Source organism: Schistocerca gregaria, chromosome 4 (assembly GCF_023897955.1).
Source record: "Schistocerca gregaria isolate iqSchGreg1 chromosome 4, iqSchGreg1.2, whole genome shotgun sequence".
NCBI lineage: Eukaryota > Metazoa > Arthropoda > Insecta > Orthoptera > Acrididae > Schistocerca > Schistocerca gregaria.
The window spans coordinates 287,572,328-287,597,489 of record NC_064923.1 but is presented as its reverse complement, the minus strand read 5'-3'; the positions used below and the strand labels follow the sequence as shown (position 1 = coordinate 287,597,489).

The following is a 25,162-nucleotide window of genomic DNA, read 5'->3' as shown; positions in this document are numbered from 1 at the left end:
AGCCCAGGTGGTGGCAGCAATGTCGAACATTGTCAAGAACATCGTCCTGTTGCTCATCGCACTGAGAACTGTTGTTTTCGACCACAAAATGTGCAGGAGTCAGTGCCCCCCTCAAGGAAAGGAGTGGTTTCACTCACACCCTTCATGCCACCAGCTAAGGACTTTCTGAGAAGTGGCATGCCTGAAATCTTTTCCTCGGTCACCTATAAGAAAGCCGTGTGGTTCAACACTGGTAGTCACTGTGCCTAGGTGACAAAAGTGGTGAAATGTGGGTAAGAGGGGGTGTGATGACCTTCCCATCATGTGACACATTCACAGTGATGTTAGAGAATTGTGGTGAAACCTCGTGCCAATGTAACATCATTTTTCCATCTTATGTGTCACATGAATTCTGAGTTCTGCCCCCTCCCCCTTTTTTTTTGCATGCGTCGGCACCTTTTTCTTTAAAGTGTTATTAAGCCCAAGGGTGAGTTCACAGAGCGCCACACTTTTGCTCCATTACAGAGGAAGGTTGCAGCCACCTTTGAGCCAAATTTCAAACTTACATGTCGCAAAAGGAGTCATTTACCAGGTATCAAAAAAGTGGTCTTTTCTGTTGCGCTGCGTCACGCACTTTATCATTTAACCGTATTCCACACGTTGGAAAACTGTGCTGGTAATAGCACAGCACTCTCACTGAGTGATAGGTGCCGCTCATTTTTTTTGCTCAAGAGTTGTATATTATAGGACTCTTTCAACACAGCTTTTATCCACCTTAACTCGCAGCTGTGTTTGACTCTTAGAACAATGTAAAGAATTATTTATCTCTATTCTTGCATAATCAGAAATTACGCCAAACTCTATTGAATTCAGCAATGTCTATGGTAGAGGGCAGCTGGATGCCATTCCTGTCACTCGAATGTAAACATTTTTGTTGAAGTCAGTTTTAATCATGTTCCCAAGATCTTTAGCTTTCAGTTTCAGAAAGACAAAGCTTCTCCACAAGGCTTTCTATGACAGTGTCGTAAAAAGTGAATGTGTTGTAAATTTTATACTGTAGAGCCACGTTTAACCAATTTTCAAGGGACTGAAAAATTACGAATTCGGTTTAACAGAGTTTGAATTAATGAGTTAAAAAAAAATACAACATTGAGTCCACTTTTTCTCTTGTTGAGGGTTCCAATGAGTGAGGGTGCTGTATTTTCATGATCTCTAAGAAAAAAGAGAAATAACTACACTGTATGTGTACAACAGTATTTCTGGCATTGTTTAATTGCAGAAGTGTGTGTGTATATTGTTAAATGATTGTCTTAATTATTTTTCAAAGAACACAATTACATACACATTGTGAAACAATATTGTACCTATTGAATTAATGTGTTATGTAATACAACAAATGATAATTGTAAGAAACACTTTCATATACTGTTTTTTAATACACTAGGATTTAACCAGAAAACATGTTGTAGTCTACAACAAACCTTATCCAGTATGTGTTTTACTTCCATATACATTAATTTGAAACAGAATCATTAACTATTGTTTGTCAGACTATTGGTTGTAATATTATGGCACTCCACAAAGATACCAGTCCAGAACATCGTGAAATGCAACAGACAACTGAAGGGGCTGCAAATCTCTCAAGAATAACAACTGTAATTGCAACTTCAGCAACAGGTGGCAGTGTCATATTTTCATATTCCTGCATCATCAGCCGAGCTAACAACTGGCTTTCCAGCAGGACAGATGTCATCCGTTCTTCCCTAATTATGGTTCAAGAGGGCACATACCAAAGCTGTAACCACATTAAGAGTAATTACAGATGTTAATAATCAATTTCCCCTTCAGTTTCAACGACGTTATTAGTTGCTGTCCAGGATTTCCTAGAAGGGTTAGATATGGTGTCTGTTGTAGCTTCACCCCCAAGCAACAGATACGTTACAGATAGCTTGCAGTACATTCAAATGTGGAACTGTTTCTTGCAGTTCAGTTACACAGCTTTAACAAGTCGACATCCGTAATTACACTTCACTGAGGCAATTATTCCTTGATCCAATGGTTGCAGACCACTCGAGATGTTACCTAATAACAAGACAATTTCTAGGTCCGTAAGTTCCAAGTTATCGAACTGTTGTACCAAGCAATGGTCCAAATCTAGCAAAATATTTCTCTTCCTTGCAGACATTTGTCGCTGAACCTTCAAGAGCGAGGTACAAAAGGTAGATTTGGTCGTCCTACCTTTATTGTTGATCTCGTAGTGGTAGGGCAGATTGAGTAGGTTGCCATTTTTTAAACAATGTGGGTTTTTGTATTTTTCAATCACTAAGGGTATGATGTCTCAGAACGATCTGAATTACAACCTAAGATCATTTTCAGTCTCTCCTTGCTGAGCTTTCATCCATGATATTTTTAACCCTTGACATATAGTGTTTTTCCAGAAACCAAGTTACAGGAAATGCCAGCGTCATGCTTATTCAACACATCTCTTGGGTGATATAAATGAGAGAGCTTGGATTGAAATTCCCATGCCCACTCATTGGCATCTTCCTCTTTTACTCTATGTGCCTTCCCATGGACACTTACAGCACTTACTTTATGCCTTTTCAGAAAACACCATAGCCAGCTCTCAGGACACTCAAACCTAGACATTCCTTTTCTGGGCAATTTCAGGAGTCTTTCTTTGAAGCATGGGCCAGACCATGAAGTTTGATGTAAGTGCATATATTGTAACCATTCAAATTGCAACTCCTCCACTTCCTCACGTCTGGCTGGCCTCATGCACTTGCTATTGCCACTAAATGGAGAGCTTGCCAGACTTGCCTCCATTTTCTGTCTTTAAACTATTATCAATGAGAGTAGTAGCATTCTACAACATGTATTTTCGGCTTCTCTCCACTGTCGACAATATGTAGAATTTGCTCCTTTTGTTCTAGTGTCAAATCATTCCAAGTTCATTTCTGTCTCAGCGCCATATTGCAAGTAATTGAGCAAACGGAAAGACAGTAAGACAATACAGTAATTTACTGAGAAAAATTATGCGAAATGCATAAGGGATAACATCATAGTGCACAGCACTACATATACATACATACTTATTCTGTTTAGACGAAGACTAAGATATGGACTATATAATGTGTATGTAGTATAAATTATCCAAAATTTAGTTTAAGTGGTAGATTTTTTTAATGTCATTCAGCAGGAACTGAACAGCTACTGCAAGTTGGCTTTAACATAACTAGGTTTCTTCCTTCTGTAATTCCCTGATCAACAGAAGCAAAAATTGCAGAACAATGAAGACTTCCAGCTGTACCTTTGTTCATGGCATAAATAGTAATACAAATTCTAATTTCATTTACACTATTTATTAACTCATTTTAACATGTTTGGGCTTCAGAACACATGTGCATAATTTTTTGGAACTTTTTACTTCCTTCCACATCTCATTTATAATGTTCTGTTTATTTTACGTCAACAGTAACAACCAAATTACAGTCACCTGGGTGAAAAATTTTAATTCACTATTGTTCCTTTAAAATGTAAATACATTTAGAAAGATGCTGAGTTACATGGAATTTTTAGTAGTGTTATACTTTGTTGCACATTAAGAACACTGCTCAGTGGGTATTTTGACATAAGTAATATTAAAAGTAAATTGACTGAGCGACAAAGATGAGAAGTAACACCAATAGAACATTTAAAAAGACACAATAGATGAAAAATAACTGAAAGAGGATGAACAAGCTTTTGGGTGTGGTGGGGATGGAAGGGAGAGTAGTGATAAATGGATGTACGGAATGTAACAGGAGAATAGAAGAAAGGCAAACAGACAATTTAGGAAGAGAGACTGATCACAAAGGATGAAGAGAAAGTCTACATACCTTGGCCAACCATATTCTTGTTTATAATTTCTGATTTGTTCACAACTTTTATAGCATACATTTTGTCAGGGTTTGACTTTTTACAACCCAAGAAAACTTTCCTGGAAAAAAAATTGCATTGTAGACATTAGAACCAGTGTATAAAATACATGCCTCCAAACCTTCAACAAAAATGTCAAGTGCATTCTAAGTTACTGAATTCAAACAGCAAACAAGGGAAAGCACTGCATTTTAATCATACGAAATCAAATGTTGACACAGAAAACAAGCCATAAAAATCTTGACAATAGTTGTTGGATATGCTATTTAGCTGCTTGGACTTATTTTGCACTGGGGTGAACCAGACCTTAAAGCTCATAGTTGTAAGTAAAAATCTGTTCTCTGTTGTATCAATTGGTACGTTAGAGAGCATTACGTTATTTTAGTGCATGAAGAATTTCAAATATTTTATATTTATTCCTGGACATTCAGATTAGAAAGATGTTATGGTCTACAAGGAATTCATTTGCACAGAACAGGTGGAGGAACAATCTAAAAGCACATGCCTAAAAAGGAAAAATAATTACTTATTTCATATACCACAAAATACACAAAAATGTAATGTGGAATACACAAAGCGACACTACACTATAAACTGGAAATACCAAAGTACCATAAATGAATCATTACAGAACAGCTCTAAACAATATTCACCACATCCTCAGTATAAGATACACAAGGCCGGAAGCAACACAAACTGATTATTTCCAGCAAACACTTTGTGTTAGATGTACAGTGTCATATTCTGAATTAACAGAAAAAATGCATGCTGGTAACTGTAGCTTTGTGGCACTCTCATCACAATAAAGGCAACAAGTTCCCTGCATTCCATCCTAAATCAAAACCTTAATTGTTGGCGAAGTATGTTAGTGATTCATTTGCTGTTTGTGAGAATAATGTTGGAAGAGTTGGCACTAGTTTGTTAGCGAGTTACTTCAATATTAGCAGTTGTGAGCACTAGATTCATTTTTGGGTTCGAAATTATTGGTGTAGTGCATTGCTTTCTAGTTAGAAATTTGATTCTATGTTTTGTTTTTTGTTAACTGTGAATATGACAACTACAGTGCGCGTCACTTCAGCCACCCTATCTGGTGCTAATAATGATTAAAAACGTTAATTCTCATACCACTGTTAATAAAATTAGTTATTGGACTTTATACATGAAACACGGTTTCTAACACTTATCATGAAAACAATCATATAATGAGATTTCATTACTGAATAAGCACACCAGATAATAGTACAATGCTGAACATACCATAAATGTAATTGCAAACAGAGCTGAAGACTCTTTAATACACTTCACTTATCATAAAAACACATTGTGCCGGGAGCAATCAGTAATTGCTAATGAAGAGATGGGGGGGGGGGGGGGGGGAGAGAGAAAGAGAGAGAGAGAGAGAGAGAGAGAGAGAGAGAGAGAGAGAGAGAGAGAGAGATAGTCCGCCAAATTGCTATTTGTTTTATGACATGCAATGAATCAGTGAATGGATGCTGTAAGTAGCCAACAATCCCCACATTGATAAGTAAAATAGTTTCTCTAGACGACAGCTGCTCAAAGCAAAGCATATTTTACTTAGATTCTAAAGAACATAAGTACATTTTGTACCAAACAACTTAGTTCATGGGTAGATTCTGCCATGTGGCAATGGGGGACAGTATGCTGACAATGACTAAATTCCTATAGTTATTTGGTTTAATTACTGAGTAGTGATGTGTCACATTTGTGGAGGCGGAATGAGACTGACCAAAGTTGCTGCACCTCGGACCAGACACGACTATATGTGGCGCTATCAGGTGGAAACATATGGCATTCCATCCAGAGGGGTTCCTGGTTTGATAACTCTCAGCTGGCCATTTGAGAGATGCAGAGTCTGCCAGAAAAATGAATAAACTTTTTGTCAGGCTCTATCAAGACACAGATATTGTTCTAATTGAGTTACAAGTGTGTTGTAGTATGGTCTTTCGTTCAACAGATGTTAACATCTTCATCTGGGTATTGAGAAAACAAGATGGCTGGAACACACTTGACATTCGAGGAAAGAAAATGTATTGTGAAGTGGTTTTTCAAGTTTGATAATGCCGTTGAAGTACAATGTCAGTGGAGATGGGAATTTGAAACAGAACCACCAACCCACCCAACAGTTAAATGCATCATTGACAAGTTTGAACTGCACGGAACGATTTGTGATATTCACAAGGAAAGATCTGGAAGACAGCGTACAGTTACAAGTCCTGCTTTGTCGGCTCTCATATTGGAAACTTACGTTAATTCTCCACGCAATGTGCACGTGAAGTGGGGGTTAGCAGTACAAGTGTACGAAGAATTCCGAAAGCTGCAAAGTGGAAAGTTCACATTCCATGATTACTGCACATGATTATTGATGACGATCCTGATCACCGAATGCAATTTTGCAAATGGTATAAGCAAATGGTAACTGATGACGAACAATTTGTGACGAAGATAGTGTGGAGTGATGAGGCACAATTTAAACTTACTGTAACTGTGAATTGGGATAATGAAGTGTACTGGCACCGGAAAATGAGGATAAAGTGATTAACCTATCAGGGGTCACTTGTGGTGTGCACTATCATCTAGGGGCTTAGTAGGACCCTTTTTCTTTGATGCTGCTGACACTGCAGAAGTGTACCTGGAAACATTACACATATGAATTTTACCAGGTATACGTGCACTTCATGGAGCTGATGAAGAAGTCTTCTACTAACAAGATGGGGCGCACACAAACTAGTGCCCAGCCATAAGAGGTTTCCTGGATGACAATTTTCCAGGGCATTGGATTGGACAAAGAGGGCCCATTGAGTTCCCTCCACAGTCGCCATACCTAACACCTATCGACTTTTACTTGTGGGGAACTGAGAGAGATAACGCCTGTCAACGCATGCCAGAGGAACTTCGCCAGAGGATTACAGTGACATGTGCAGCGATCTCCAATGTTACACTGACTCACATAGTTGCGCCGACTGCTCGTCATTTTGTTATGTGTATAGCCACCAACGGTGAACATTTTGAACTTTTAAACTAACTATGTGCTACACTGAAGGTTGTACAACATGTGTGATCAATTATTAAGTGTAACATAAGGATATAAGTAATACTTTTCGTTGCTTAAAGCACGTATACATTTTTCTGGTGGACTCTGTATTATTTTTGCTACCATTCGCCGATTAAGTTTTGTGTTCATGAGATTGACAGAATGTGCGAGACTGGTTTTCCTTTTGTAGGGATATGTGTACAGAATTTAGCAAGTATGGGAGAAAGTTGGAGGAGGGCGACAGAAGAGAGGGAGAGAGAGGTTTGTAGTTGAAGCTGTTCAGTCCACATTTTGGAAGCACAAGTTTGGGAAGGGTAAATGTATTGTGGGACTGTGAGTGTTGGTGGCTGTAGTTTCAGAGTGTGGGTTACCTGATATTTTTAGAATGGTGGTGAGACTGACAACACAGGTATTAGTGGGTTCAGATGATGAAGGCATTACTATTGTGTCAGATGCATTTTCTTCTTATAGGGATTGAGGTACCAGATTTGTCGACTCTTGTGCGATTCTGTGGATTTCGTTTGAGATACGAAGTCCACAATACTAAGCCACACAGCTACAAAAAATAGATAACAGAAATTTCACTTTATCTCACTCACTTCAAGCGATATTTCAAATATCAGTATTTTTTAAATTGTGGTTTTGTTGTTTGCTTGTTTTTGTGTTTTTATTTGTTTTGGAATATCTTTGTTTATATTTAGTTCAACCCAGCCCAAAACCACCTTAATTCGCATGGTTGTCTCATTAGCTTCAAGTTATTTCTTCAATTAAATACCTCATCTGTTTGATTGTGTAATGAGTGACATCATAGTCACCATACTTTGTAAGCTTCAGGAGGGGGGGGGGGGGGGGGGGCGATTGAAAAATAAAACTGCATGCCTATTTTATCCTGGCTGACTACCTCATGACAGCACTGGAGCTCAACTGGGCTGAACTGATTTGTCAGATGATGTTGGCAAGGGAAAGAAGGTTGTGGGTCACTAGAGGGAGGGTTGGAGGGCAGGATGGTTGGTACGGAAGGGTAGTAATTGTCTAGGGTAATAATGTAACACTAGTAAGCCCCCCAAGGACCAGAGCACTTTGTCCACAGTGCTCACTTCCTATCACTTATTTCACAGGCATTGCAGGAGCAGGCAGCCTGCAGTTGCTGCACTAGGTATCATGCGGCACGTCTGAGTGGCCCTGCCACACAGTCAAGAACTCTATATAGCTTTCTCACAATGTAGTGGCAGTAATGGGCCTGGCACATGTTGGAATACATTTACAATTAGAATTTCTTTCCAGCTCTCTATTTTCCATGTTTTCTATGGAGAATGTGCAAACTGTGTCCTGAGATTCACCAAATATTACACAGTGACGGAGTATGATTACGTATAATGAAAAATTCATTTGATGATCAAATACTGATTATAATTGAAGATCATTGATTTAGCTGTGGAATTGTAAGTTTATGTGAATGAGTAACTGATGAGATAATGCTCACATTCAGTATGCAGCTAAAATCAGACTGACAACAAGACGTACCTTCAACAAAGCAAACAAAACTGATTTACACTGAAGATCATGATAACCGATTATAGTTGTAAACTTTGTTTATAGTTCACAAGAAGAGTACGTACAGAAATCAGGCAAGTGAATTAATAGCACTATTTCAACTGCACTGAGAGGAAAGACAAAGGATGAATAATGTATAGTGGCAGGTAGTGATGGGTATTATTCGAATAAATTTCTGTCTGGATACTTATTGGAATAATTAGATCATTCAGACAGATCTACTTTCCGATAAAGTATTCAGGGGTAAAGGCATTATTCGTCTCCATAAATTAAAATAATTATTTGTTATTTAATATCCGTAACTTAAATAATGAATAACGTAACATGCTACAGTATTTTTCTTTGTTTACTCCTTGTACAGGATTCAAAATTAGTGTTTTTGTTCCCTTGGCTACATGCAGTTTCTATCTGATAAATAACTTATTAATGGTTTGTACAGAAATGTGCCCCAGTGGCTCAGTGGGCACATCAGCATCAAGGAAACTTATTGCAATTTGTAAAGCTAAAGAAGCTAGCAAACAAATGTGCACACTTGCTGTGTGCAAGCACTATAGGGGAGGTTGTAAAAAAGTGGGTTATTCCAGACAACAACGATAAAAGGTTTGGGGTATGAACCCCCATTGGTCCCATGACTTTTTCTGTTGCTTATCACTTCTTTCACCAACAATGAGAAAAATTCAAAGTAAAGTTGCATTGTGTTTTTGACTTCATGCTGAACTGTCGGTCCCCTTCTATTTGAATGTGTAAGTCAGTTGAGAGATTGGAGCCAAGCAAAGACACACAAGATGCCTATTAAAGCACTGCTGTTTTCAAAGCAATCTACAGGTTGCGCATAGTGTTACTTGCATTCCAGCACGACAAATGCAACAAGAAAGTGCTCCATATGTGAACAGCCTTAGCAATTACACTATCAATGCACCCCAATTTAACTGACTCTGCACTGGCCTGTAGTTCCCATCTCCCTCTGCTAACACATGGAATTGCTCTGTGTAAGCAGCCAAGAATGAGTATGACGCTAAAAACTTTCTCGGTCTGCAAAATCCTTCTGCACTGTAAGAAGACTGCTAACACTGTCGAATATGGGTTTCTTGTGATATAATTATTCAATTCATTCATGTTTGCAATGCCACAAACTGGGTGAACAAAATAAGAACTCAGTGGTTACTAATGAATAACAATAACAGACTTTAAAGCTTCCTAAGATTTTGATGAGTGCTGCTGAAAGTCCAGTCATCTGAAAGTTTAAGGATTAAGGCCAAGTAAGTTTTCTGTTAGAAGAAGGAACAGTTTTTCAGCCCAACAAGGTTGTATGCAGTTACATAGAGCTTTAAGTATACAAAAGCGTTCACAATACTGCAGCACATTGGCGAATTTTTCATCGAGAAAGTACCAAGAGACGAATGGAAGACTTTTCGCCTTTTTGTGTCAGATGTAATTATTGCAACAATGCCTTAGTCACACTTTAAAAACAAACAGTTCACCGGTATTGCTGCTTGAGACCAAGGAAGACTCAAAACAAACTATAGACACAATTATAATAGCCAAAACAGTGTCAAAGAAATTGATATGCTGATGAGACTTTGGGTTCTTATTCTGCAATGCATACATGCAACTGTATCAATTTCTGGCATCAGCATGCCTTTATGCAATGAAATTTTGTTCTTTGGTCAGAAATACAAGGCATGGATAGCAGTTTTAAGTGCGCACCGGGCGAGCCTGTGATGACTGGCGAACTAGAGGACAGACTGTGAAGTAGACCATGTAGCGAGAGACGGGCGCATGCCTGTTGTGGACTTAAAAGTGTGGGAAGTGCTACAGCATCATCTGAGTGATGGGTCATTGTCCCGGAGGTTGCTGTCTAGTCAGCAGATGGCGGGAGCACATCACATTGAATTTAGTGCCTCACACTCCTGCATGATTTTGGTAAAAGTCAGCATTCAGTTTGGAATTTGAACTGGGTCATTTGCCATGGCTGGAACAGTAATTCATCTGTCTGTGATCGACTCCAGTCATGTAAAGGTTCATTCTGTAACCTGAACTGTTTTCAGTTAGCACATCTTCTGAGCATTTTTCCTATTTCCTCTGGAATGCATCACTTGGATGTTGCACTGAAGCAAGAGTTGGGCTTACCATTGACTGTAGTGACACAAAACTGTACCCCAGCAGTGGTCTGAAAATTTGTGATGTGTGGCTAATGGGGTGCCTTTCTGAAATATACTTTCCAGGGTGTGTAAATCATGTTGAACTGTGTGCATGATATTCTAAGGGAAGTGAAGTCAGCTCTTGGCACTTTGTGATCATAGATACATGTTCTCAGGTTCCACTGGCCAAAATATGCATGAAAGGAAGCTAATTAATTTCTGTGATTACAAAGCTTCAATCAATCCCATCAAGGTTAACTTTGTTGTTCCAAGTTGCCTCTTGTTCGTGAGGCAGAGTGAATGTAAAGTTGATTAAGACTGGTAGTGATAATTTGTCATTTACGGAGTTTGTCCTTAGCCTGGAATTGCAGTAAAGTGAGCCATGTACTTATGCCTCTGACACTGATGAAAGGTTGATTTGTGCGCAGCTGCATTAGCACATGTTATGCTTCAGTGAATCTTAATTAAATTTTGTTACTGTTTCTTCTGAAACTACTAATACTGTTTTCTCACAACCAGATAGGTTAAACTGGGAAGTCATTCATGTGTCAGTATCCCTATGGCCAGTTATGATGCACTAATGTGTAGCAGTTTCTGAACTTACACACATTTGGTTTAGAAGGAATATCTTAGATGATTTTAAATTTTTAAAGTTATTGGTTTCAATGTTTAAAGAAAAAGGAAATTTAGGGAATCTAGAACTTCAAACTTCGGTGATTACTCTAAATACCTTTGGTCATTGTGATTTTTTTTTTTAATGCTTATTGGTCCTAATGTTAAAGGGAAATGAAATTTTGGGTAACTTAGAATTTCAGTTATTATCTTTAAATAGTTAGAAGGATTTTATATTCTAATAAATTTGCATGATATTAATATTTTAAAAATTGCTTTTTTTAATGAATGAATATTCTCTATAGAAGTGGATGCCTATGTAAACTAAGTAAACCAATAAATATTCAGCTACCAGAACCACTGTATTCTAGCTTGACCAGCTCCAAATGTTACCTTTCCCTTTCGAATCCTTAAGAGAAGCTATCAGAAATTGAGGTGGGTTACAATAGATTTTTGTTTTAAGAAATACTATTAATTAAGGTGGATTTGATAGTAATTTAATTTATTTTATTGAAATTGGCTCTGAGGTGTGTACACAAAGGTATACAAAAAACTTCCTGTCGGATTAAAACTCCATGCTCGATCGAGACTCGAACTCAGGCCTTTGCCTTTCGCGGGCAAGCGCTCTACCAACTGAGCTATCCAAGCATGACTCATAACCCGACCTCACAGCCTTTATTCTGCCAGTACCTCGTCTCCTACCTTCCAAACTTCACAGAAGTTCTCCCGCGAACCTTGCAGAACTAGTACTACTGGAAGAAAGGATATTGCATGGAAATGACTTAGCCACAGCCTGGGGGAAGTTTCCAGAATGAAATTTTCACTCTGAAATTTTAATCCGCCATAAAGTTTCATAACAGCGCACACTCCGTCGCAGAGTGAAAATTTCATTCATAGGTACATTATATATATAAACAAAATAGAGTTTCAAATGATTTAAAAACAAAATTTATTTTAAAGGTGACTGGGAAGCCGAAACTAACTCAAAATCACATTAAAGTTATTTGGCAAAAACTAACTGGAGAATTAATGATTCCCAATTTTTGCTGAAGAAGCTTCTGATTTGAGAGTCATGTCATTATCCTAAAATGCGCATGATTTCAGGAGAAATAACACACCAATATCCTCTTTGCATGTGAAGAATGTATTTTCTTGAGTGTGTCACAATGGCAGAACTTCAAAAATCAAATAAGCCTTCTGATGAGATGTTGGAGGGAAAAAAAACCTGTCCTGAAAACTAATTTTAAAAGCAACAAAAACTACATTTGTTTACTAAATGACAAAGAACTGTTGCAATAAATGTCATTGGAGTTCAAATTTTTTTTTATTATTCGTAATGATTTTTGTCACATGAGCAACAAATGTTTTTATTTTGTGAATTAATAATGCACAAATATATATTTTTATTTGTTACTCATGAATAATTTTTACCTCTATTTGTTATTCCAGTAACTTTTGCCCAACTCTGGTGCATGTGCTCACTGCAAATTTGCAGCTTGTGTGCAAATAAGCACAAGCACGTGGTACCCATATGGCCATGGACAAGTGCTCTCAATTGCGTTAGAAAATTGGTCATCATCTGAATGTAAATAATCACCAACGGCAGCCAAGGACTTTCAACATAAGTTGTCACTGTCACCCTCAATCTGCCAACAGCCTTGCAAAGAGAGCAGAAGAGCAGACAGAGATTCAGGACACACTCTTGGCCTATGGGTGGGAAACTGCCACCCGAAGAAGGAAGAAGCATGCAACTCACGAGGATGCAGAAGGCATAGGAAACCTCTATCATGTCATGAAAACCTAATAATCTTGGAGGTGTGGAATGCTGTCGGGGAAGGAATGGAAGGAAAGTTTACAGAGAATATAGACTCAGCAGTAGGAATGAGAGACGAAAAAGAGTAATAGAGTTCGGAAATAAATTTCAGCTAATAATAGTGAATACTCTGTTCAAGAATCACAAGTGGAGGAAGTATAGTTGGGAAGGCCCTGAGATATGTGGAGATTCCAGCTGGAGTACCGTATTTACTCGAATCTAGTCCGCACCTGAAAAATGAGACTCAAAATCAAGGAAAAAAAATTTTCCTGAATCTAAGCCACTCCTGAAATTTGAGACTCGAAATTCAAGGGGAGAGAAAAGTTTTAGGCCGCACCGCCAAATCAAAAGAAAGTTGGTCCATTCTAATATGAGACACAATTTAGGTAGAATGAATGACGATACAGCTACAGTAGTTTGGTTCGAGACATAAGCTTAGCAATTGAGCTTTACCAGGTAGCCATTGCTAAGCGTCAGGCGCCCCGTCCGTATTTATACTGGTACCCTTCCTTTTTCATGTGCTTCGTCTGGTTTGTAGTGATTGCTTATTTTTCTTTGATCTGATAAGTGCCGTTTTCTTTGTTATAGGTGTTTACGTCACTCTAAGCTGAAGATGCATTACTGTACTGTGTCATGCATTGTTTGTCGCATTCTAATAATGGCTTACTTTTGTGCGTGCTACCGCCACTATAGAGAGAAAGAGAGAGAGAGAGAGAGAGAGAGAGAGAGAGAGAGAGAGAGAGAGAGAGAGAGAGAGAGAGAGAGAGAGAGAGAGAGAGAGGAATCGTCTCATTAGTGAAACAATGGCAAGAAACTGCTATTTGTTGTTACTCACACCGCTGTTTTCTTTGATAATGATCAACAAGAACACAATAATAGACTGCGTATGATAGAAGATGTTCTGGACGAGAGTTTAGCAAAAAATTTACTCCGTTTGAAAATCTTTGCAGACGCCTCTTTAGTACATTACATTCTGCACAGAAATTAGTGTCATCTTAGATTTAAAAATCTAGTCAATTGCCGTGTTTCATTTCTGACTGTATCACTATTACGCATAAGAATAATACAAATGTAAACATGACATGATACGTATATTCTTCCGCATTTGCTGTTGTCTCACTCCAGTTTCGTAGTTTATTAGGCAGACAGGATAGCAGCAAACACGAAAGAATACATGGCATTATAAATACATTTTTCTGCCTTTTCTTTTTATTTATTTACTGACACAGTGGTTTTGGTGCCAGTATTTATCTTTGTGCCCACAAAGCACGCCTGTGTAGCGCTACATATATTCGATGGCAGGAGTTATCTGTGGCGGCACCTACCAACATTTTTCAGAACTTCCACTTACTTTGCACTCGATTCTAAGCCGCAGGTGGTTTTTTGGATTACAAAAACCAGAAAAAAAGTGCAGCTTAAATTCGAGTAAATACGGTACATCATGATGAGTCAGAAATTCCAAAAATCTGATACTGGTTTGTGAGATGTACACAGGTGTAGATATATACTCTGATCACAATTTAGTACTGATGAAGAGTAGACAGTAGTTTAAGAGAACCATGTTGAAGAATCAGTGTGCAAGAAAGTGGGATACTGAAGTACTGAGGAGTGATGAGATGCATTTGAAGTTCACTAAGGATGTGGATACTGTGATAAGGAATACCAGAGTAGGCAGTTCAGTTGAAGAGGAATAGACACCTCTAAAAAGAGCACTCATAGATGTCCAACAGGTAAACACACATACAAGGAAGGTAACTGCAAAGTAACCTAGGGTAACAGAATAAATACTTCAAGTGACTGATAACTGAAAGAAGCACAAAAATGTTCAGAAAAGACCGGTGTACAGCTACATGAATTCCTTACGAATTAAATAAATTTGACATCCAGGGCAGGCAATGTGAAATGGCTGCAGGAAAAAGTAAAGAAACTGAAAAAGAAATGGGTGGACTGACTCAGTACACAGAAGAGTCAAAACAACCTATGGTGAAATTAAAACCAAGGAGTGTACATTATGACTGCAGTGGAAATTCCACTGTTAAACATGGAAGGGAGAGCAGATTGATGGAAAGAGTACACTGAAGCTCTCTGAGTGGGAAGACTTATGATGACATGACAGAAGACTAAATCAGGGTATATGGAAGACAAAGGAGTTCCAGTGATAGATTTAGAATTTAAAAGAGCTCTGGAAGACTCAATATCAAATGAGGCAGGACAGATAGATAACATTCCATCGGGATGTCTAAAATCACTGGAGGAAGTGGTAACCAAATGAGTATTCAAGCTGGTATGTAGAATCTATGACACTGGAGACATATCATCAGACCTTCGAAAAAGTGTTATCTACACTATTCTGGAGATAGCAAAAGCAGATATTTGTACAAGCTATTGCACAATCAGTTTTTTAAGCTCATTTATACAAGTTGCTTACAAGAATAATATTAAGCAGGACTGAAAGAAAACTGTGGCTATGTTACATGAATGTTAGTCTGGCTTTCAAAAAGGCACCAGAGACAAGTTCAGACAATGCACTTGATAATGGAAGCAAAGGCTTAAGAAACATCAATACACAAACATAGGGTTTGTTGATACAGAAAAATAAACTTATTATGCAAAATGGTGCAAGATGCTCGAAATTTTGATAAAAATGGACAGGACATGTGTTAAGACATCAGGAAATAACCTCCGTGGTACTAGACGAAGCTGTAGAGGGTAAGAGCTGTAGAAGAAAGACAAAAATTGGAATATTTTCAACTAATAATTGAGGATGTTGGCTGCAAGAGCTACTCTGAGATGAAGCAATTAGCCCAGGAGAGGTATTCATGATGGACTGCATGAAACCAGTCAGTGCAGGATTCGTTCAAAAGCCCAGCAGCATTCTCAGTCTTATTTACACGCCTATCAGTGCCTCAGCTAAATGGGAGTTGTTACCCCTAACCCCACTATTCGACTGAATTTCATTACTTTTGACTGCTAACTCCTGGCGTATGAGAAAAAATTGGAGCCTAAGATCAACATAAAATGGGTAAACAGGATACTTGAAATCACATGGTATGAAATAGATTATAAAATGAAGTAGTTGTACCACTGAAGTATATAAAAAATTAAAGGAATAATTTAAAAAAAGACAGTATATATTTTAACTTGAGGTAGTAACTTCCTCGGAGGAACTTTATCTCGCACATGAACCTGAAAACATGGTTGTACAGCCAGGATCCCAAAGGTGATATGTATCCATTTTACAATAACCTGTTCACTCTTGAAGTTACGTTATGAAGAAAATACATGTTACATTTCAAATATCAAGTGGAGGAAAGGAAATTTGCTTCAACTCATCTGAACTCAAATTCAGTGCAAATCTCTCAAAGGCCTGGCAAGCGATTACTCTCTACCAAAAGAAGCCCTGATTTCTACAGAAACCACTACCTTCTCTAAAATTTAAAAGTGATGCAGATTATCACTGATGTCCTGTACAGTGCTGTATACAGTGTAGTTTGGTGACTTGTTTGCAGAGGAATAATGTTCCTCACCTTGCCCAGGTGATAGTACCTCTTGAGGGTCTTTGCCAGTGTACAGTGAAGACCTCAATTGTGGAGGAGGCGGAGAATGTGGTATTCAGAACAGCAGAGCTGACAGAAGAAGCAACCCGTGTTCCTAGGGTTAACAGAGATGGAACCCACTGTCTTGCGGACAGAGAAGGGATACTTTACGACAAAGGGAGTAAACCTTGACCGAAAATCCTTGATATATTGTATTTGTATGAAGAGCCTCTTCACTATACCAATAGTTTCCTAAGAAAATTGGATAAGCTACTTGGGCCTTAAAGTCCTAAACAGCAGACCAAGCACAGAGACAACCAAAGCTTCCCCAGCGATTGGAAAGGTGGATGAAGGCTACAGCAGTTTCGGAAAATCCAGTTGTCATAACTATTAGGTCGGTGCGGAAGTTCATAGAGTTTACGTTTTGCCTGTTAGTATTCCGGTTATAATGGGTTTACTTATTGACTGTCATTTTTTATTTGTAGTGCTCTGTTGTTATTTTAGTTTACATATTGTCATTCTATCATTTGGAGATAGTGAGTGGTGGGCTAAGGGTGCTAGAAAAACGGAATGCCAAGTGAAGAAATCTGCACATTTCCGACATATTCTTATGTTCCAATTCAATAGAGGAGTGTCAGCAGTGGAGGCAGCCAGAAACACTTACGTCATAATGCCATTGGACAAAGCACATCAAGCAAATGTTTTTCATTCTAAGAAAGACCATTTTAACATTGGTGACTTTCCACGTTCAGGAAGACCTTCGGGGTTTGATGAAGACCATTTAAATGCATTAATCCACAATTATCCACATCAATGTACTCGAGAACTGTAAAATGTGATGAATTATGATCATTTCACCATGATGCGAAATCTGCATGCAATGGTGAACGTTCAAAAACTGGATGTATGAGCGCCACAATAATAATAATATCAGTGGGTGACCATTTCTGCATTTTTGTTTGCTCGTAAATAACACTGAGCATTCCTACCCTGTATTGTTATTGGTGACGAGAAATTGTATTTTTATGCTAACATAAGGGGAAGAAAGGAATGGTTGTGCCCAAACAAAGCAGCAACTCCCCGTACAGAGCACTGTGTGCATCCAAAGAAGATAATATCATGCATCTGGCGGAACAGCGATGGTGTGGTCTACTATGAACTGCTTCCCCGCGATGTAACCATCACTGATGATTATTTATTGTCAATAACCAATATGTCATGCAGACACAATCCAAGAACGACAACGACGAAGACTGCATGAAGGGATGATACTCCGCAATAACCCCCCCCCCCCCCCCCACTTTTCGCTAGACTGATAAAAAAACACAGCACAGGAGTTGGACTTAGAAGTCATTCTGTGCCCACCTTATCCACCTAATCTTGTACCCTCAGATTATCACCTTTTCTGATCTCTATTGAATAACCTGTAAGGAACTTCCTTCCTGGATGCAAATGCGCTCCAAACACGGATCGACAAGTTCTTTGCCTCAAAACCACGTGATTTCTACAGTCACGGAATCAAAAAGTTACCCCGGCATTGGCAGACTGTTGTAAATAGTGAAGGAGAATACATTACTGATGACCAAAGTCTCTGTTATGTTTAGAAAACATATGGAAAAATGCTATGAACTTATGCATCAACCTCATACTATGCCACTTGGTACTGGTCCTGAGCCTGTAAAGAAGTGTGTGGCTGTTGTAGTGCAGCAGCATTCCCGTAGTAAATGATACCACGCACAAGCAACATAGCACAATGGCACAAGTCCTACAGCAATCTGTGAATTCTGACAGGGGCAGGGATGTGTAATCTGGGAGCTCCTAGTGATGAACTGGCACCTACATGACAAGTCTGTGATTGGCGTTTTGACTGAGGAAAGACTTTAAAGCAACTCTTGTGCTGCATTCATGACTGTGCAGGTCTATTCAGGAGCCACTCTGCTCACTCAACATGAAGATGTGGCTATAACAGGTATCTTACACATGTTCAGCCTAAATTTTAATCCAACTGGGAGCCGCAATCAGAGGGTACATCGCATGCGGGTCGACAGAAAATAAAGATGAACTTTGCTACTTGGAACATCCAAAATATAAATGATAACGATACAGTAAATTGACCGAAAGGCAAACAGCTACCATTTCTTGTTAAATTAGAAGATTTAAGATCAGTATTGCAGCATGAGTGAAACTAGAAGACCAGGCAACGAATAAATCAAAGAACAAGGAGGTGGCTACTCTTTCTTTGGGGAAGGCAAAGAAATTTGTGAACCCTGCAGTCATGGTGTTGGCTTTGCTATCACAAACGAACTTGCTCCTCATCGAGGTGAGGAAATACCTTTTGGCACAAGCAAAAAACTCATGAGCCCATCTCTCTACCTCTCCAAGAAACAAAAAACTTGGAAGATCTAAAATGAACAAAGACCTCCTTAAAGATAGTAGCAGCAAAGAAAAATTCCATAAACTCTAGATGAAAGGCTACAGGGTAAATATCCTGAAAGTACTGAAGAACACTAAGCAACACCAGGCTTGGCAGAGCGATCCTGTGTCAATCACCATGAAAAGAGAATATCAAGTAGTGATGGCAGAAGTGCAGAGCAAAACTCGTGCTCTCAAAAACAAATGGTGGACAATAATATCTCAAGAAAATCACATATAGCAGAAACTATCAATAGTCAAGCTTTCTTCAGAGCGACAAAAACTTTTATGGCCCAGTAACTCAAGATTCAAATCTAGGGATGGCTCCCCAATCCTGAAGGACATCTACTCCATTAGCACATGACAGAAGCAGCATTTCCACAAACTCTTGAATAAAGACTCAAGTCACTAAAATGACAGACACTTCCCAAAATTCTGCTAGAACCTACAAAACCTCACTGCGGGAAAGCCGTTCTCTACAAGAAGCTGAGAAAGCTATTAAGCAACTTAAACACAACAAAGCCGCTAAATCAGATGGAGTTCCTGCTGGTTTTTTTTTGTTTTTTTTTTTGTTTTGTTTTTTAAGGTGAACATATTCCTGCTGAGCTGTCAAAACATGGAGCACTGAAACTGTTCCTCCTGATTTCAGAGATGCACTGATAGTTACCATCTTCAGAAAAAGCAGAAGAACTGACTGGTAACAACCATGGAATATCCTTTCTATCTGTTGCTAGAAAAATACTTGCTTCAATTCTATCCAACCATCTGATACCTCTTGCTGAAGACTGTTTGCCTGAAACACAATGTGGATTTTGACTTAATCACATTACCACTGTACATGGCATTCATATATCATATCAAGGCCTTCGACTCAGTCAAGAGAGATGCTTTGTTGAAGATCTTAGCTAAAATCGGCTGTCCTGTGAAGTACATTAACACTGTTGGACTGCTGAATGGAAACATGAATGGCATGGTTCTTGTCAACATTAGGCCTAGAGAGAGATTTCAGATCACAGCAGGTGTGAAGCAAGGTTGTGTGATAGCTTCCATTTTATTTTCAATATCTGTTGGAACTATACTTCATCTTGTCAACAGGAAGTGGTGGTTTGTTTAATCTACGTACACTATTGGCTATGATTAAAGTATACGTTACAACCATCACTGAAATTCTATATGCAGATGATAATGTCGTCTAGCCATCTCCGAAGAAAATCCTAAGTGGACTTGATGAAGCATATAAGACCATTGAACTAAGCCTTAACATCCAGAAGGCAGAGGTTATATGTCAAACTGCACCCAACTCGGCTGCCAGGTCCCCGAGAATCATAGCCCAAGGCCAAATCCTGCAGAATATACAATAATACCTTGGCAGCCATCTTTCCGCAAATGCATATACTGATGTTGGAATACAACACTTCCTCGAATGTGCCAGTACAGCTTTTGGTCATCTTTGATTACCATAATTAAGACCAAGCTCTATGTATACCAAGCTACTGTTATGCCATCTCTCACATATACCATCTCGCACATATGGGTGCAAAGCATGGATTACTTACAGAAGGCACATACGATGTCTGGAAAAGTACCATTAGCATTACCTGAAAAGGATCTTTGGGGTGAAATGGCAAGACTGTCACACTAACATCAGTGTTCTGAAAAAAAAAACAAATTCTGTTAGCATTGAAACCATGATCATCAGCCATCAACTCTGTTATATAGGCCACATCATTCATATGCCTGAATTCCATCTACTAAAAGAAATTATGTATTCCCAGTAAAAGAACTGGTCAAAGAAAACCGTGAAGACCACAGAAGTTATACAAAGATCTCTTAAAGGACAACATGAAAACATGTCAAACAAAGTGGTAAATGGGAAACTTCTGCACTTAGTCATCCAGTAAGGAACTGTAATGTCTGGGAAGGAATTAAGTGCCTTGATCAACTGAAGGGGAAAACAGAAACCGACAAGTGAAAGGCTAGGAGACATCAGAAACATCTGAAGATAAGCAAGGCTACACTGCCAGTCCCTATCAGAGTAAACGTGTCTCAACAATGCAGAAAAATTTGCAACTACAGAGCTGGCCTCTATAGTCACTCAGGCTCCCACAGAAATTGAGTTTTGAAGAAGACAATCATACTCATCAGTGAGTGATAGCCCTTCAATGTTCCTCACTGTAGATTCATCTGTGTATATTTCAATAAAACAATAAAGTTGTTTGAAAACATTAGTATATGCATAAAAAAGGTTAGGTATCTAAATTTGTATATCACGTCTTGACCAAAATAAGATGGTAGGGTACTTGAGTATTGTTTCACAATCTTGGTTGTACTAGATACATAATTTCAAATGTTATGTTTTTGTTGACATCTTCATGTTTCTAAATCTTTCAAGTTTATAATAGTTGCCAATATTGGATGAGAGCTTTTGCACACTAGTTGGCTTTACCTTAAGACAGGCTTAAATAGCACCTGTAATGGGCATTACTCCTCGATGATGAACTACACTGAATGTCTCCACAAACAGGATTTCTTTGCTGCATTATAAGCTGCACATATGCAGTCAAGCCAGGATGAAATAAATGTTTGACAATGTGATACAGTCACAATTAAGGAATTTTTTTTTGTTTGATCAAGTACAATGAGAGAGAAAAATTATGTGCATAAATGTAGATGGGAGTAGTGCAACATAAGACATTAGTAACAAGATCTAGACCTACATAAAATATGAAAAACCATGACATTAGCAGCAGCTAAATATAATTGGAGGGTAACAATGTTAATAAAGTGGTATGAAAAACATAAATCAGAAAGTGCATCAGCACGAATAAACAAACAACACAATGAAGTTTAAAGTCATTCGGTTACTACTAAAAACATCACAAGAATTGACCATTACAATACACAGACATTACTCTATTCTTACCCAAATGCCCCGCGACTGATCGGCTTGATGATGTTGAAATCATCTATGTCAGGAGCCTGAAACAAAGTGTGTTATGGCACAAGTGGTTAATATGTTACATACATCTCACTGAAACACACACATTACAGAACACTAAAAGATTTCCAATAATATCGTGACTGCCATGTACCAACTAATGGCTGAGGTAGAGTTTTGCTGACAATGATCAAAACTTCTTTGACACACAGCAGTATAAAGAACAATGATTACAGCTGTCAAGGAAATGAAATTTGATGACATTCTGAAAGTTTCAGAATGGCCAACAGATTAAGGTCTGCCATCCAATAGACACAGCAGTGGCTACAACATTCAACGGTTGTAGTCAGGAAATGAGTCCCTCTTTAAAAATCGATTACAGAAACGTAATGTTGCATTCACCACATGTCACAAATGGCAGTAAAGCAACGTATGTTAAACAGGCCTGCATGACATTTCCATAGTAAATGGCACGATGTAATGTTTACAAACTACTGACAAGCTTTTAAATTCCATAAAACTTTATAAATTTCTTGTTTGTAGGAATTCTCGGTAATGTGGGATGTGATCATAAGGTTCACGTACTAAACTGAGTTGAATCATATCTTAAACACAACACTGAATAAACAACGTGATCTTTAAGGTATATTTCTATACCTACCTTATTTTTCGTCTGATTCAGTATAGTTTGGTATACGGAGCTTTCACCTGATAATTTCGGCTCAACACTATCCATGACACCGTTTACCACCTAACAACTCACAAATCTTTAAAACTTCACAATTACAGACGCTTGACTACGCGACATTGGGATTATCTTTTCGCAGTAGAATATACCCTTCGTATGTTTCATCAACCAAATATGGTATCATCACAAACAAATAAATACATGCTACATGCACAATTAGCACATCATCTTCGAACACATTCATTTGAATTTTCGCAGCTTACCAAAGATGCAGCACGAAAACAAAGATAATTTCAGTGTCACCAACTGTGAAGTACAATTTCCCCTATATCGCATTTGAAATTCCCATAAATCGGGCAAAAATTCCCTAAATAGCTCATAAAACTACATGATTGTATTATGATATGTATTGCGAGAACGGTACCACGGCAGTTAATCAATTTACTTGAAACATATGAAAATTTGTGCCGGACCGAGGCTCGAACCAGGATTACTCACTCATAGCGAGCAATCGCCTAAACCACTTCTGCTATCGTTGCACACTCCCAGGATTGACCCAAACCACCATTTGTTCCAGTGTCTATTTCCTTAAGTGCTCAAGTTTTGTGATTCCAGCACAGCGAGGGACTTACCATCAATTTTGTTCATCAGGTTGCCTTGGCTTTGGTATGAAATACTTTAGTGTAGTGTCTGTATTTAACAGTGTCCTTATAGTTTGATGCAATCTTCCTTCGGACAAGCATACATGCATGTTACGCAACTCATGTTGATGTCTCTGCCGCCAATTTTGCTTCATATGAAGCTGGTGGAACACATCTAGGATGCTACAGTGTGTTGATCTGTACACACAAATCAGCAGTCGGTAATTTATGAGAATTGTGTGACATTTGTGTGACCTTCCAGAAACCTATCAAGGACTTGTCAAACACATGTGATGCAGAACTGCTGCTGTATTCCATTCCAGATATGGTCAATATGCTGTTAAGAAGATGGCCATTATGTTTTCACTCATCAATGTATAAAATTAATACGAAAACAAAAGGATGTAATTCAAAATGTCAAAAAGAGGCAAACAAATTTTTCTTGTATTCTGCAGTATGCTGCGTCACAGTTAAGGAATTAGATGATTGAGGAAAGTAGAGCTATAAAGGGCCTTCTGATGTAATGTGGTGACTGTTTTGTCCCTTGGCACCATGCATTTCCCATTCATAGTATGTATATGTGTATGTGTTTTGGTTTTTTTTTTTTTTTTGTTAATGTGTTGAAAATTTCCATACCTTCTAGAGTAAGCTGAAGCTCAGAAATGTCTTCGTATAGGGATGGTTGTGGGAACATATTGGTGAGCATCCTTTGGCAATTTCACCATGCTTCAGCCATATTAGAATTGTCAGCAAGTAGTTTCCCAAATTTTAAGTACAGAGAGGCTGTTGAGGGAAGTTAATAGATTCCTATAATTTTGGACCGTTGATGAAATGGGACCAAAGAGCTATTTTGTCTTTCAGTGTATTCTTTAATAAGAGCAGGGTTCCATCAATTTAAGAGTGTGGAATGCGGATGAACATAGGGAGCAAATAGTCCTTTACAGCATGAGAGAATTTTTTTTAACCTTTATCTGAAATGTACCTGTTTCCCATAGATTACTGGTTCAAATGGCTTTGAGCACCATGCAACATACCTTCTGAGGTCATCAGTCGCCTAGAACTTAGAACTAATTAAACCTAACTAACCTAAGGACATCACACAAAGCCATGCCCAAGGCAGGATTCGAACCTGCGACCATAGTGGCTGCTCGGTTCCAGACTGTAGCGCCCAGAACCACACAGCCACTCCGGCCAACCCATAGATTATTATCTGTAGAATTAGGTAAAAACACTGAAAAAAGTTCTTAAGGTGATAGTTTGTACAAAAAGTCTCTAGCATGGTTATTCTACTCAGAATATTAATGTGTATAATATCAAATTGGTACTTGATACATTTTTTCAGGCACCTTATATACGTTAAATGAAACATTCTCAATTGCAGAAAAATACAATGTATTTACCTCGGTGATGCATGCTACTTTCTTGTTGTTTAAGTTCGAAATGATCTGTTGCACTCTGTTGGTCACAAAATGAAATATAACAGCTGCAAAACGGAAGCTGGGAACTTGCACAATCGTTAAAGTCAAAAGTGACACAGAAACGTGAAGTAGTTGAGCTGTAGCAAATAAAAAACCAAACCCACACGATTGTGTGAGCCAGAGTGAAAAGGAATAGGTACACACACATTTTATCATTCTAGATATTATCAGCATGGTGCCGTTTAGTTCTGTGCCACGTCATTTCTATAGATAATATTTGACCACAATGGCACACAGTGTCCCACTATAGAGCACAGCAGACTCACCTGATAGAGCTGAAATTTGAACAGTAGATGCCAGGGATCTACATGAGGTATCTCAGACTTTTCACAGAGGTTGCTTCTGCTTCAATTGCTCAGTTACCCATCGCTTCAAGTTCTGACTATTGTAACTATTGAAT

General features: G+C 38.4%; 1 protein-coding gene across 3 annotated transcripts in view; it reads right to left on the bottom strand.

Moving 5' to 3' along the window:
- Nucleotides 1-22,925, bottom strand: part of LOC126268070 (serine/threonine-protein kinase greatwall) — a 119,690-nt gene extending 96,765 nt beyond the window's left edge. For all 3 annotated transcript variants that reach the window (XM_049973506.1, XM_049973507.1, XM_049973508.1), the window contains exons 1-3: nt 22,617-22,925; nt 21,941-21,996; nt 3,858-3,958 (exon numbers count right to left, since the gene is read on the bottom strand). In XM_049973506.1, the coding sequence (XP_049829463.1) occupies nt 3,858-3,958; nt 21,941-21,996; nt 22,617-22,691 (232 nt within the window). In that variant the 5' untranslated portion in view covers nt 22,692-22,925. The remainder of the gene's footprint in view (nt 1-3,857; nt 3,959-21,940; nt 21,997-22,616) is intronic.
- Nucleotides 22,926-25,162: the final 2,237 nt, after the last annotated feature.